Source organism: Gymnodraco acuticeps, unplaced genomic scaffold, assembly GCF_902827175.1.
Source record: "Gymnodraco acuticeps unplaced genomic scaffold, fGymAcu1.1, whole genome shotgun sequence".
NCBI lineage: Eukaryota > Metazoa > Chordata > Actinopteri > Perciformes > Bathydraconidae > Gymnodraco > Gymnodraco acuticeps.
The window spans coordinates 970211-985710 of record NW_022990016.1 but is presented as its reverse complement, the minus strand read 5'-3'; the positions used below and the strand labels follow the sequence as shown (position 1 = coordinate 985710).

The window sequence follows — 15500 nt, the reverse complement described above, 5'->3', positions numbered from 1 at the left end:
TAAAAATACCCAGACCTGGAATGCTTAAATAGATTTATCACATTAAGAGTCCCAACTTGAAAAGGATCCTGAGACGGTAAGAAACAGGCACATAATAGACCTGATCTTAAATATGGTTGGTTAACCCACACACAACAAAACAAAAAGAGATCTCTGGTATTTGTGTGATGATACTCTAGTTAAGAAATAGCTGCGTTAAAAAAGAGGGACAAATCACGTCGTATTTTCCCCCTTGCTTAAAATAAACACACCTTATTCTTGCGCTGATGGTTGTCTGAAGATATCATTTGTGGTGCTGTTACCATGAAGGTAATAAAGGTAACATAATAAGTTAAATTAATAATTTATCTTGTCTCCTCGCAGTGACGTGTTGGGGGAGTTTATGGAGGGGCGAGGTGCCTCCACACCCGGGATCCTCACCCTGACCACCGGCCTCAGTAAACCCTTCATGAGACTCGCCAAATACCCAAACCTACTCAAAGAGCTGGAGAGGCACATGGAGGTGTGTATCTAAGCATCTGTGTGTGCTTCTGTTGATATGTGTGTTTATTTTATTACCATGTTCTTTGTCTTTCCAGGAGAGTCATCCGGACCGGCCAGACATTCAGAAGTGCATGGCCTCTTTCAAGAATCTGTCTGTAAGATGATCTCACTTCCTCTAATCAGTCTTAATATGATATTAAATGTAATAATAGCCGGTCGTTAAGCAGCTGTCTGTTTCCGTCGTGTCAGGCTCAGTGCCAGGAGGTGAGGAAGCGTAAGGAGCTGGAGCTGCAGATCCTCACCGAGGCCATCCGGCTGTGGGAGGGGGACGACATCAAGACCCTGGGCTCCGTCCTCTACATGAGCCAGGTGTTGGTGCAGAGTCCCGGCTCAGAGGTACCAGCGCCATCTACATCCTCCACATACTCACTGTGCTACAAACTATGCTTCATATATTGCTACAAATTACTAGGGTTGCTCTCGATAAGTCAACCAAGATATATTTTTTCTTCCTTCTTTTTGAGTAACTAATGAGCACATCTCTGGTCAAAGACAAAACTAAAGTGTTGCTTATTTATGATTCTTTGTGGAGAAACTAGGTTTTACCGATTTGTCGATGAAAATAACGAATCAATTATTCTCCAAATCGTATGAGTTTTAGTCATACAATAATTTCTTTAGTGCAGGACAGCCCTAAATAGTAGTGTACATAATACAGTTTTTTTCAATAATTAAATTCAATGATATATTTTATTGACATCTTTTGCAGTTAGTAATAACTAGTGTTAGTTATAATGTTATATATATATATATATATATTTATATATAGTTATAATAATGTTAGTTGCATGTTGTAAATTAGATAATTAATTCAGTAAACTGTTTGAGAGTTTCTTGATACTAAAATGAAGTAAAAAAAACATTAGTTATAATCCAAAAACAAAGTATAATGCATACTCGTTTGACACCCTGTGGTTTTCTGTGTTTGTTATTGTAAATAAACATTACATTAAATGAGAACTTTTTGAAATATGAGCCTGATAATGACTTGACACCAACAGCTGATATATTTTAATGTGATTGTGGATCTTTGAACTGCACTAGCTTCTGGTCTTATGTATAATATTATGTATAATAAAGTGGTTATACAAACAGGACAATATACCTAATTATTATCTTGCATTCACACTTTCCTTCCCCCCTCTGTTTCTCTTACTTCAGGAGAAGAGTGAGCGTTACCTCATGCTCTTCCCTCACGTCCTCCTCATGTTGTCTGCGAGTCCCAGGATGAGCGGCTTCATATTCCAGGTCAGTAATCAACATTTCCTCAGTGTTTAGTCTTTTAAGTTTTCCCTGCAGTGTTTAAACTTAGTGGTTGAAAATGAACTTCTCTGTCTTAATTCTGATGTGTGGATTTCTCCGTGCAGGGAAAACTGCCCCTGGCCAGCATGACAGTGACCAAACTAGAAGACTGCGAAGCCCATAAAAACGCATTTGAGCTCAACGGTAAGGCTACATGAGCATATTAATCACTAACCTTTATCTATATACTACAAAGTGTGTCTCAAAGGCAGCAAGTTAAAAACAGACAAGTCCTAAATCATCATAATACGATGAAAACAGAACAGAAAATAGGAACAGACTTTTTATATTAGGTTAAAGTAAAAACACAAGTTTAATCAGGAAAGGCTTTCCCATAGAAGAACATTTTAAGAAGGAACTTCATGGAGATTAATTAGTGGGTCAGATCGTTCCAGATCCTGCGGGCGCTGACTGCAAATGGTCTCTCCTTTTTTTAGTTTTCAGCCTCTGAAATAGAAAAAAGACCTGAGGATCTTAAAAACACACATGGTAGTTGGAAGTCAGAGCTAAAGCTGGGAGAGAGGACATTAAGAGCCTTTAAAAGAATAATTAAAATCTATCAAAAAACATAGTTCTGTACACTCTGGAGTCAATCATCAGATTATTGTAGGAAGGCTGTTGCAGTAATACAGGCATGATGAGATTATGGCATGTCAAATAGTTCCAGTATCTTTAAATTGGCCCACAGAGAGGGGAATTAATATTCTTACATCAAACGGACAGTGAAAATAAAAAAGCAGATACAATAGGTTGGCTTACACATTACATAATGAGGCAAGCACACATTAAAAACATCAAATAATAACACATCCATGGTAAAAAAAAAAACACTAAATAGGAATGAATAGGAGCCATCTAAAGTATGCAAACTTTAATAAGACCACTGAATACCTACATACATTTAAAAGTAAATTCAAAGTAATTGCCATATCGGAGACTTGGTTAAATAAAGACGAAGTCACTGATTTCCAAATTGAGGGTTACGTGCTACACCATATCAACAGAACCAATAAGAGAGGAGGGGGTGTGGCTCTTTATGTGGACAGCGTCCTAAAATGCACACTGGTTAAAAAAATGTAAATTGTGACTGATGATTTAATGGAATGCATAACTATAGAAATTGAAATGGAAAGGAAGAGAAATGTTGTTGTGACTTGTGCATATAGAGCACCAGGATCAAATGTAGAGCTTTTTAAAGATAGTTTAGGAGTATTAATGGATGGCCTAAATGAAAATAAAACATGTATTATTTGTGGGGATTTTAACATCGACCTTCTAAATGTATCTAAACACAAAACAACTTCTGATTTCCTGGATGCATTGTACAGCAGGGGACTTTATCCTCTAATCATTAGCCCAGTAGAATAACATCAACTTGTGCAACATTGATCGACAATATCTTTACAAATGTCATGGAAAACAGTGCTAAGAGTGGGCTAATAATAAATGACATACCATTTACCTGTATTTGTAGCATATGAAAAAGAAGGAAGAGACTCGCAGTAGATATGTCAGGGTAAGGACTGCTGAAGCAAAATAAACATTTAGGAGCAGTGGCGGTGTTACCGAACAAGATGTGGCCCGAACAACTGGTGATATTCTATAACGGTATAGGCAGATGTATCAGGGGCGTGGCCTTTGTCGAATAACCAGGAAATACACATTTCGATCGCTTCTTTCTGTCGTTTACATAAATCTGTTGGTATATTTGGCTCCATAGGAACACTTTAATGCACTTTCAGTACCAGTGTGTGAGGTTGTGGTTGCGATGCCGATATGCGGACGCGTACAGCGAGGACTACAAAAAGACACACTAGGTGACTGGGGATGTGTGTTCAAAACATTGCAAGCTTGAATAAATAATTTAAACCATTTATTTTTGCCAGACTTATTACTGAATATCATTATTAATGTGATACCAAGTCCATCTGAGACATGTGTACACCTTCAGATAGCCTCCAAGTGAAGCACACGTTGTTTACTCACAGTTTGAAAGCAGCGTGGAGAAGTAGCTGTGGAGAGCTCCGCCCAGGATAAACTGTGATACGACTTCTGTGGCTTGTTCTTGTTGTCAGTCTTATATTTGTATCATGTATCGTTATTAATATGATGTCGAGTTGATTTGAGACCCGTTTATACTTTCATACCGTCTGTTAGTGAAACATACAGTCTGTCTGAGTTGTTTACACGTAGCGTGGAGAGCTGTGGTAAACAGTGATCCGCTCAGATTAAACTGTGATACGACTTCTGTGGCTATCAACCAGCGATCATGTTTAATAGTAAAGACTACACACATGTAGGCCTATCCCTTATCAAAACGGTATTATATGACTATATGAAGCAGAATGTGAATAAGTCTATGTACTCTGGTCCTTCATGTTTTTGATGTCTCCTCTGTATTTGCGGGTCCCATTGCCATTGTTATTGTTGTTATTGTTATTATTATCATCATGCGTCGCTTTCCACCTTCTTCTCCAGGGGGACTCAGATGAGGGTGTTGCACTTTTCTTTTCCTTATACATGTGATGTTTTGGTGTTGTTTTGTTTCTTTCCGTAAACCGTCAAGTGGGAAATAAGTTTTTTTTTTGTTGTGTTTCTCTTATGCCCCGGCCACACGAGGACGAAAACGGTCGTTTGCGTTACTGTTTAGTGTCATATAGACCGTTCGGCCACACGAGGACGACCGAATACGGCACTAAACGACTGCGGAAACGATAACGGGTCCCAAGGTGGATAGAACGGCATACGCAACGCTCTGGGGGGTCAAACAGCTCTGTGCGTACGCCCTATACGATCATTTTCTGATAATGATGAGGCAATAGCCCCTCCTCTCCCCACCTCTGCTGCTCACCCCCGTGTCAAAGTAAACTGCACACTGAATTCAGATTATTTATCTTTCTCTCGATATGGACATAAACGCGAGTGAAGTCTAATCTGACAGGACGGAGACACCTCTCAAACTACCTAAACTAGTTTATAAATATGTTTATTTTTACTGTCGGCCGGGTCACTCATTACTGGATCAGCTGCTGCATGAAACAGACACTGGCGCTGTCCAAAGAGAGGGTGGAAAAAGAGAGGCTCCGTGTATTTTATTATTATATTATATAGATTCGTTATTCATTTGTTTTAAAGCTCAATAAATAACAAAGAAGACCTTTGACCGGCACTTTTATAATTTTGTCGGAAGATTTAAACTTTAATACACGTTGACTGGCGAAAAACTCTGCCCGATTCCCTCTGCCCCCACCGCGGAGAATAAACAGAAGGGCAACCATGACAACCATGCTTCTTCGCTGCTTTTGTGGAGGAAGTTACAGCGCCACGTACAGGCTCGGCATATGTACTGCAGCTTCTCCAGCGGTTGGAGCTAAACGGAGCTGTCTCGTGTGGACAGACACTATCCGGATAACTATTGCGTGTGGGCGGAAGCTTTTTTGCGTTTGCGTTAATCCTATGCGTTTAGCCGTTTTCGTCCTCGTGTGGCCGGGGCAGTATCCTAAGATGCTGTTATGTTTGGCTGTGAAAAAAAAATTATTATTATGAAAGGCAGACCATCTATTTGTATTTTGTTTTTTTTAGAAAGGGGCAGGTCACATAAGATTGTATTCTTCTCCCTGCTCCTTTTCGCTCAATGGTAGAGTCATGTTTTGTGGCAATTATTGTACATTTGGTTTTGCGTACCATGAGCGGGACAAATAAAAATGAAATGAAATGTGAGCACATAAAGTATCACTGGCATTAGGATGATAAAAACATGATGTGCACTAGCTTCCTAGTGTGCCACAACAACAATTACTGTCAAACCAGACTCCAAAATGCCTTGCAACAGACTTGATATGATCTTAAAGATAACCATTACATAGCTTAATTTTTTTCCAATGACAAGGATCTCTGTTTAGTTTGAGTACAGCTGAAGACATCATCTTGACAAATGCTGAGGGAAATGAATTTATCCTGAATGCTTTTATAATGTACTGACTCCCTCTCTCTCTGCAGGCACGATGTTTGAGCGTCTGCAGGTGGTGTGCACCAACCAGCAGGACCTGCAGGACTGGGTGGAGCACCTGAGAGGGCAGATCAAGCACACCGCGGCCACCGGGCCCAGCCACAAACCCCTCACAAATCCCTGCCACACGGTCAGGAGATATTCCTTATAAACCCTCATACAGATGGTTTCTGTTTTGTATACCCAGTGTGCATGTTGATCTGCCATTAATGCCTGGGTCACATCAGCATCTAAAATTACTGCACAGCCCTGTGTTAAGTGGCTCTCTCTAGAAGGGCTGCAATACACAATTTAATTGAATGCAAATACATAATTGAACCAACAAACAAACAATAATCATCATTTTTATTTACAATAATATATTTATATGCTGGTGGTTGCATATTGGAAAGAGGTAAATGTTAATCATTTAAATCTGCAGGGTTTCTATTAATGGAAATGTAATGGTGTTACATGGTGTTGCATGCAATACGAGGCTTTCCTGTAGAGGTACTTTTGGCTTTTTCAAATGGTAATAGACAATTGTTTTTTAAATGTATTTAGGCTTAGTCCTTTAATAGATGATGTTGTTATAAAAAAAAACATATCCGGTTTCCTTTACTTTATTTAATTATATTTTAGTGTATGTGTAACCGGTGTCGTTAAGCGGTCTCTGCGTTGTGTTTTGCGTTGTTCATGGATGACCCGAGCCAGCATACAGTTTTGACGATCTCCGTTTTATTACTGAGAATCTGACAACAGATATAATGATCAGTTTTACATTAGGTTTCCCTCACAGTGACTCCTCTCATGTGGAACATTTACAAAAAGGGAAGAGGAAACATGAGGGACACAATATATAGGGGGGAAAGTCCTCACAACAATAATCTCCTGAGCACAGCGACCACACTTCAGAGGTTCCGCCCACTGATCTCCGACCTTGTCAGATATTGAACATTCAATAAAATGAAGAACACAGAATTACTTAATATAAAACACAGAATTTGTGTGATTATACAAAATGATTTACAAATAAACCCCACTGCATATTTACAACCGTTACATCTGTGAACATTCCAGTTAATTGAGTCTAGCCCAAATATCCCCTCAGTTCTTTCTTCAAAACCCTTTAGCCGTCTTTATTAACTTTAACTTAAGATAAAGAGATTTTTCTAACCTTTTAATTGTTTTAACTACATATAATAAGTCTTGCCTTTATATTCATCAAAGATACTGCATGTTGATAAAGTCACAGTTAGTGTTCAATCGCATCAAAGCTGTCTCGTCATCTTCTCATCATGATCATGGAAACAAATATTGTTGATGAACACATTTAGTCATATTTTGAGTTCGTAAATAAATACTGGAGTAGACTTGGAGGCAGAACAGACACGCATATACCCCATCTGTCCTGGGATACATCTCGGTTCCCCCTGGAGGCGCTGCAGGAATGAACTGGGGAATATGACATCTGGGCTAATGAGGGCTGCGTTTCCCAAAAGAACCGCAATGTTCATGAACATTTGAAGGAACAGTGGGTTCGTCAATGTTTTTCAACCTGTCGCTATATTTGAAATGCACCTCTTGGTATTTTTCTGCCACTGTCAGCCAGAGTTTCTACCTGAAAAGTTCATACTAGACAACGCATTTAGTGATTCATCTACTTGTTGTTAATTAAAAACATATTTATGTCCAAACAAATGTTTCTGCCACGGGTTAAATATAGGAAAGTAAAGCGATGAACAAGTAACAAATGGGGAATTTAAGCAGAATTGTCTCTTTTGTGATGAATCTTACCACATTTCTCTTTTTGTTTGGTTCCTCAGCTCCCGTCTCACCCTCTCACCCCGTCCCGGCATGCTGAAGGGAGGGGCATGACGGTGGCTCCCACCTACCACACCCTGCCTCACCCCTCCTCCCATGGTTCATCTCACAGCACCATGATGTGGGGCCCACTGGAGCAGCCCAACACCCCCAAACCCTGGAGCCTGAGCTGTCTGCGACCCGCACCCCCTCTACGACCCTCTGCAGCCCTCTGCTACAAGGAGGTGAGAGACTGTGTTTTTATGTTGTTCAGACTTCTTTTTATGTTTTTAAGTATGCTGATTTTATAATTTTATACTACCTTTTTTTCTTTTTTCAGGATCTTAGTAAAAGTCCTAAGAGTGTGAAGAAACTGCTTCCCAAGCGCAAGCCTGAGAGGAAACAGTCTGAGGAGGAATTTGCCTTGAGGAAGAGTATGTTTAAAATATTTCCTATTTATGTTAAAACAAAGATACAATATGTCCTTTTCTCTTGCTTTACTTTGAATATTGAGGCAATAGTTTGACATTTTGTGAAACGGCGTGTTAGAAATTAGATTAAATAACACTTCATATCTGTCCGTTAAGTAGGAAATACTGCCTGGAGACATTCTATCTTAGTTTAGGAAATCATATCACACAGGTCCTTTACATTGGCTTAGGAAATAGCGATCATGTTACTGGAATTCACAAGAAAACCTCATACTTATACATTTCTGTTTTTGTAAAAAACAAGATATAATGTGTTTGTTAGTGGGCTTAAGAGATGCTTAGAGGTGCATCCATATTCTCACATCACTCAGGAAAAAAGTAAATACGTATACTTCCCACATTTTCAAACTATTCTTTAAAAGTTTTCATATGCATTTATTTTGTGTTTTAAGTAGGAGTAAAACATTTACCATAGAACTGATAGACATGAGAATTTAAATTAATTATCTCCTTTTTCTTTCTCAGGTACCGCTGCTCTGGAAGAAGATGCCCAGATCCTGAAAGTTATCGAGGCATACTGCACCAGCGCCAAAACCAGGCAGACTCTGAACTCCAGTAAGCCAACACCAAACGTAACATACAGAGGTTTCATACTGGAGCTTGCTCTCTTTGTTACTTACCTGTATTCTGTAACTCAAAGCCTTTCTTTAACACTGGTGTTCTGAACTGATGTTTCTAACAGTATCTTCTCCTTCTGTCTGTCTCTCCTCCACTCCTCACATTTTTGGCATTACTCTGTTCCTTCTTTTCCTCATCCATTTTGGTTTTACGTTCTCCCATCTTACATTCCTCATTGCTTCTTTTATGATTTACCATTTGTCGCGTGCTCCATTTGCTACCTCTTCCTCTGCACCGCCCCTCGTTTTTTTTTTTTTCGCACACCATTTCCTCCCTCGTCACCGCCAAACTTTGCACCGCCCCGAGCAGCCTGGCAGGGCACGGATCTGATGCACAACCACGTGCTGGCCGACGTAGACCGGTCCTGTATGGACTCTCCGGGCCGCCGTAGCAGCGTGTCGCGGCCAGAGTTTTCCTCTGACCTCTCGGAGGACTCTGACTATGACTCCGTCTGGACCACCCACAGTTACAGGATGGGCTCAGTGCCACGCAAAAGCTGCATCTCTCACCAGAACTAAAGAACGTACAGTACTGCCACGCTGTACCCGATGTAACGTACAGCGAGCTTACCTCTTTAACCTTCAATGTATGAAAAGAAACTAGATTTTTTTTAATGTATCTATTTATTTTCTATTATATATATGTTATTTTTTGTTAACTTATTTGGTTTATTTATTATTTTAGTTTGTTTTAAGATGTTTTAAGCATCTCCCTGTTGCCTTTGCCACTTTCCCTTTTATGTGCCTCCTCTCTTTGTGTAGTTGTCATGCAGTAAGTGTTTAGTAATTATTATTAATTTATCTTGAATGTGACCACTCCCCTTGTTTGACCATAAATGTGGCAGACTCTCAGCAGGGAGTAGAGGGGTGTTGGAGTGGAAAATAGGGGAGGGAAAACCAGGGGAGGGAGAGATGGGGACTGAGCTTTTCCTGTCTGATATTCAGATGTAATTCAGGAACGAGTGTATTCTATTGACCATGTACTACTTCCCTCCAGTATGTGTTTCTAAAGTATGTATGCTCAAACATAGCACAGATGTCATAAACACACGCACAGGTTTAGGCACACATGCCCCTGCTGCTGGATAATATAGCAGCATGCAAATGAAATATCCAAATTCTTCATGTTGTTTTCATAATTTCAATCTTTATTTATTTATTTTTGCTAAGCAGAATTACATTTTAACGTACAACATGACCAAAAGCTAATGCATACTATAAATCCTTGCTAAATGTAAAAGTTTTTGAAACACAGATCATTATTTTAAGTAGCTGCTACAGAATGAGGAGAATATCACATACACTGTCTAGTACATCTAGTCAAAGAATAGTTAATTTAAAGGCTCAGTTCATCCAAATTAACACAAAATAGACACATTTTATCAAATAATAATACAACATGACTGCATTTGTAATGCTGTGAAAGCAGAAATCTAAGTCGGTAACGTTGATAACTTCATGCAATACTAGAAAGGTGAGAAATAATTGTTCAAGTATTTTCGGTGAGCTGAGCCTTTTACTCAATATCTTTGAGAAGGTTTCTGTCTTGTGTCTCCTAAGCATCATCCTTTAAAGCCTGATCTTCCATCCAGTAATGTTGCTGTCTGTCAGTGGTTCTACAGGGTTGCATATATATTATAGTTTTAAACCTCAAGTTGGTATGTTGAGAAAAATAAAAAGATTCATTTAAACCAGGCATAGCATAATGGCCTGACACAAATAAGTTGTAAAATACAGCCTAACACAGCGACATTCCAATAATAATAAAATGCCTTTGTTAAATGTTTCCTGCAAAGGAATAGTTCAAGGTTTAGGGAATAACCCTTATTTGCTTTTTTTTTTAGTCACGTTGAAAAAGAACCTGGAGCCAGAAACAGGTTAGCTTAGCATGTCATTCAGATTTGTATCAACAGGATTAAGCTGGCATGGCAAAGGTCTGAAAATCCACCTACCAACACTTTTAAACCTTACTCAATAAACTAAATATATAGTATGTTAAGTAGTAAGCTGTAGCTGATCAAGCAGGATTGTTTTAAAACATTTGATAGAGCCAGGCTAGCTGCTTCCCTGTCTTAATGCTATTTTAGCAAATTAGCAAAACATGCTAGCTCCACATACCTATCACACAAACATGAGACTTTATTTTTGTTTCAATCTTCTCGTAATATTACAAGATAACTGAAAACAGGTCATTACTAAAACTACCTATGCTCCTCAATGATAATTCCAGTTTTCTTAACAAGCTAACCAATTGCTAACTTTAGCTTCAGATTTACTGTACAGACATGGTATCACAAGATATGAGACTGGTATTATTATTATTAACCCCAAAATGTTGAGCTATTGCTTTGAAGGTGACGATTTGAGCAGGTTAGCTTAATGCATACAGTCTATAGCCTAATGTTAAACATCCCCTGTGTCACAACAAACTAGCACCTACGGCCTCATAAGCCAGACATGCCTTTGTGTCGTCTGGCTTGTGAGGTTTCCCATGCTATCTCTTGCATTAATGACTATTTTTATGAAGAAGTATTTTTCCAGTGTTGGTATTTAAAGTACAGGTTGGCATCCATTTACAAAAGAGTCTATCTCCTCGTACAGCAAGCAATGTCGGTGACATATGGAATATATTGGTCCGTGAACTATTTAATGTTTCCGAAATGATTCCTTTATTGTTTTCATTATTTTTGTATACAGGCGTATTTTTATTTAATTTATTTATATTTCATTCTGTATGTCAATGTTTACAAAATGATCCCTGGAAGTATCATTTGATTTCTTTTTAAAAAAAACCGATTTATTGCTCTGTATCAAAGTTTACACTGAAAGTTATAACATGAAGTGTTTTCATTATTTTGCACAATCATGTAATGGGCCAGTGGGGGTGGGGGATAGAATCTGTTAAATTATGTACTTTTTGTCGTCTACCAGAGTGTGTATGATATAGTCCTAAAGGTAGACCTGAGTATTCAGTGTTACTGTAAAGTAAATGCTCATTCGTAGTGTAAATGCTCACCTTTGGTGTTTTGAAAGCATTGAGGGTAAAAAAAATAAAAATAAACAAGAGGCCGTGATTATTATACAGGAACTCATTCAACCTCAGTCAGAGTGGACTTGAAAAATAAGAGCACATAGTCTCCCTTTCTGTAAATACTAGTTGTCATGGAGCAAGAAAAAAAAATCCATTCTACCTTCAATGAGTATTTGAGCTAAGAATATCACTGTCCTTATATCATGTGCTATACTTTGTGACAGGTGTATTCTGTGGTTTAAGAAGTCAAATTGTGGGACAGGCAGTATGAAAAGAGACCGGCTGCCTTTGACCAACTTTGTCCTCTGTGTGCTCTAACGCTGTATTCAGTTCACTCTTGTGACCATGTCTTATCTGCAAACAGAGCATTCAGTGTATTTGTTCTACTGAAGTGTTCAAGTCCCAAAACGCTGTATCATGAGTTTTGAATAAAAAATCTGTCATTTGGTAGATACTGGCATTCTGGTTATTTGTGAGAATAGAAAATCTGTTTGGTGTGTGTTGTCCTTTGGCAACGAGTTCTCAATCCAAACTTGGCAGATATCGACGCTTGGTCAGTACCCCTTTACATCTCCTTTTAATGCATATGATACCCCTTAACCATCATTTGTTATCGTGCAGTGTATTATGATAGACTTGACACGTGGTTAATGTTGCGTTAAATATGTGGCGAAAGTATGTTACTTGGTAAGATTTGGGAACACAACTACTTGGTTAGGTTCAAGAAAAGATCATGGTTTGGATTAGAATAAGTATTTATGCCTCTTATGTAAAGTTTGAGTTTTGAATTTAATTGCGACATAAACAATGGTATCTTGGGTAAAAGTTCATTTTTTGTTTGACCTCCCTCCCCAGACTTTTTTGCTTTTCATACTAGTACTTTTACTTTTACTAGTACATGAGGTGTCATAGTTTGACGCATAGGGCCACTGACCAAGCTGCATTATTTGACAAGTTGAAGCATATAATTGTGCAATCCTTTAATTTGGTTTTTTTTCGACCACTTTTCTCAACAGCTTCTCACTTCCTTTCTCTTTTCTCTGTCTCTTTTCTGGTATTTTTTCTGTGCATTACTAACCAGTTTTGGTTTGTCTCTGATGCTGTAACTTTCCAATATGGAAATTCTATTCTGACTCACCTCACTACGGTGAGACATTATAATGTACCAATTGTTGAGTGCTTTTCTGTTTTGAAACAGAGCCACAAAAGGAAAAAGGGCTGCATATGATCATCCCTGGTGATAAGAAAGTCCTGCTGGAGGGTCCTAGTCGCAACGGACAAAGTACAGCTGAAGAAAAGTAAGATAATATAGAGATCTCTTTCTATCGCTTCACCTTTGCCCTGAATGACGCAATTGACATATTGTAAATGCCATGTGAAGCCTATTCCTTTTTAACTGAAGACTTTAAAAAAGGTTCTCAGATTATAACTTGATTTTAAAAAGCCTCTGTAATTTTCAATATAAATTGTTTAAAACATTACTCAGACAGGAGTAAATTGACAATTTTTCGGGACCATTTTCAGCTACAGATAAAGTGACTTTAAGTCAATTGTTTAATGTCAGCTGCAACCCCTATTATCTTGATTATGGGTAACTAACAACTGTATGTACCTGCTTTGAGCTGGAGGATAGGCTCACATTTCTTCAAGATTCTCTTAAAACCGCACTCAGATGCCGATATCAGCAATGACACAGATTGATTTAATGCTTCCTGTCATCCGTACTGGCTGTGAAGTGATCCATTCCTTACGTGAATCAAATGATAAGACCAACCATTCACAGCCCTGTGTTGCTTTAAGATTGACTCGAGTTAAAATGTGAATCTATCCTTGAGTAACCAGCCATGTGTATTAATAATGCTAAACTGTAAATGTTCATCATCACAAAGGGGCCTGGTGGATGTGGTGTACGCCCTGAGGGATGAGGTTCGAGAGCTGAAGCAGGTAAATGTTTATGAATTAGATGTTTTACAAAAATACCACGATCGTGTGATTTATCTAATATATGACTCTCAGAAGTTCAAATGACCTGGCTAAACTCCAGGTCTGAAGTTGTTAAGTCTTAACGCAGCACAGTGAAAGAATATACAATTATATTGCCCTTTTATTGTGAAATTGGTGTTTTTCATTCTTTTGCAACATAGTAACTTTGAAAAACCTCATATTATTTGAGCTAATGACAACAATGATATGATTCCTTTACCTCCCAGGATAACAAGAAGGTGAAGAGGTCGCTGGAGGAGGAGCAAAGAGCACGAAAGGATTTGGAAAAAGTTGTGAGGAGGGTTTTAAAGAGCATGAACGACCCGACATGGGATGAGACAAACCTCTGAGGACCGTGTGCACCATTTGCAGCTGAAGCTTTAAAAAAAAAAAAAAAGAAAGAGCATGTATATGTGTGAGCTTACATGCACTGTGTGTGTAAAATGCAAACAATCGCACACCTAATTTATGGTCGGTTGTGTGACTGAGAGGATAAGGAGTGACTCTGTAAGCTGGTAATTATAAGAGGAGTGTGGGTTACTACCACTCTGGTTAAGAGACAGGAACCACAATGCTGAACAAGCTCTATTCCACTAAAACATTTCTCAATGACCAAGCAAGATGGTGAGGAGATTATACACTTAACCCACTTCCATCGTCGACTATTGGAGGGGAGTGCTCCTCTTCTGTTTACAATCATATAACTGGACGCTGTCCAATGGTACATAAATGGTACTTTAATTGTTTTAATGGTCACAAAAGCCTTAGAAAAGTCTGAAATTGAACCATGACATTTGATAACCTCTGTTATTTAATTTTGTATGAATTAATTTTTGTTCTGTCTTATCCTGACACAGGCTTACTCTTGTGTTTTAGCACAAAGTTAATCATCTGCCAGGAAACTTAGCTTTTTTGTCTGTTTGAATTTGTTTTTGTGCCTCGTTTTTGTACCTTTTTATTGTTTTGACCTCTTTGCCGTTTGACTTTCTTTCTAGGGATCCTAGGGAATTGTACAGATGTTGAACGTGTACTGTATAATGTAAATACTGCTAAAAGATGAGCCTTTGTACTTTGGGAGAAATAAATGTTTTTTTTAAAGACTGACTTTGAGTTTCTCCTTGTTACACACCCACAAACACAGAATTGCACACTATTTTATTTTATAATATTTCATCTTATTTATAATTTATACTTTATATAGCATCAAGCTAAAGTTGTGTTCAAAGAAATTGCCTCAAATCCATTGACACACAGAAAACCAGGACCAAGTACACAATAGGAGTACTTGGGTTTTTGTTGATGTCTACAATTTCGCAAAGCACCCTAGTTCAACCTATAGCTATTCTCGTTTCCAATCCATTTGGGGTCTCAGGCACCATTTATCTGAGGAGGTTTACAACATTACATTACATGTTACTTGTTAGACGCTTTTATCCAAAGCAATTTACATACTCAATACTGTGGGCAATCCCCACAGGAGCAATTTGGGGTGAAGTGTCTTGCCCAGGCAGGGCCGGCCCTGACCAATTTGCCGCCCTAGGCAATATTTTAGCTGGCGCCACCCCCCCCCCCCCCCCCAAAATGCAGACACTCACTATGATTCGCGCGTGCACGGTTGTGGCATGACCACCAAAACAGAAAGATATGGACACAAGATGTGTGCAACTGTATTTAGTTTCCTATCCATTTGAACATGATTTAAGTGGGGGGGGGGACCTCACCTCCTCTAGGGGGGTCCGGTG

At 38.7% G+C, this 15500-nt stretch overlaps 1 protein-coding gene across 2 annotated transcripts in view; it reads left to right on the top strand.

Moving 5' to 3' along the window:
* arhgef7a (Rho guanine nucleotide exchange factor (GEF) 7a) overlaps positions 1 to 14862 on the top strand; it is a 31861-nt gene extending 16999 nt beyond the window's left edge. Inside the window, exons 11-22 of one of the 2 annotated variants that reach the window (XM_034213786.1) lie at positions 364 to 502; positions 579 to 638; positions 733 to 879; positions 1705 to 1791; positions 1911 to 1989; positions 5845 to 5984; positions 7660 to 7881; positions 7977 to 8070; positions 8593 to 8682; positions 12974 to 13073; positions 13665 to 13719; positions 13986 to 14862. In XM_034213786.1, coding sequence (XP_034069677.1) covers positions 364 to 502; positions 579 to 638; positions 733 to 879; positions 1705 to 1791; positions 1911 to 1989; positions 5845 to 5984; positions 7660 to 7881; positions 7977 to 8070; positions 8593 to 8682; positions 12974 to 13073; positions 13665 to 13719; positions 13986 to 14108 — 1336 coding nt within the window. In that variant the 3' untranslated portion in view covers positions 14109 to 14862. Of the gene's footprint in view, positions 1 to 363; positions 503 to 578; positions 639 to 732; positions 880 to 1704; positions 1792 to 1910; positions 1990 to 5844; positions 5985 to 7659; positions 7882 to 7976; positions 8071 to 8592; positions 8683 to 9054; positions 12226 to 12973; positions 13074 to 13664; positions 13720 to 13985 lie in introns of those variants that run through there. The other variant, XM_034213787.1, reaches the window with a different exon arrangement.
* Positions 14863 to 15500: the final 638 nt, after the last annotated feature.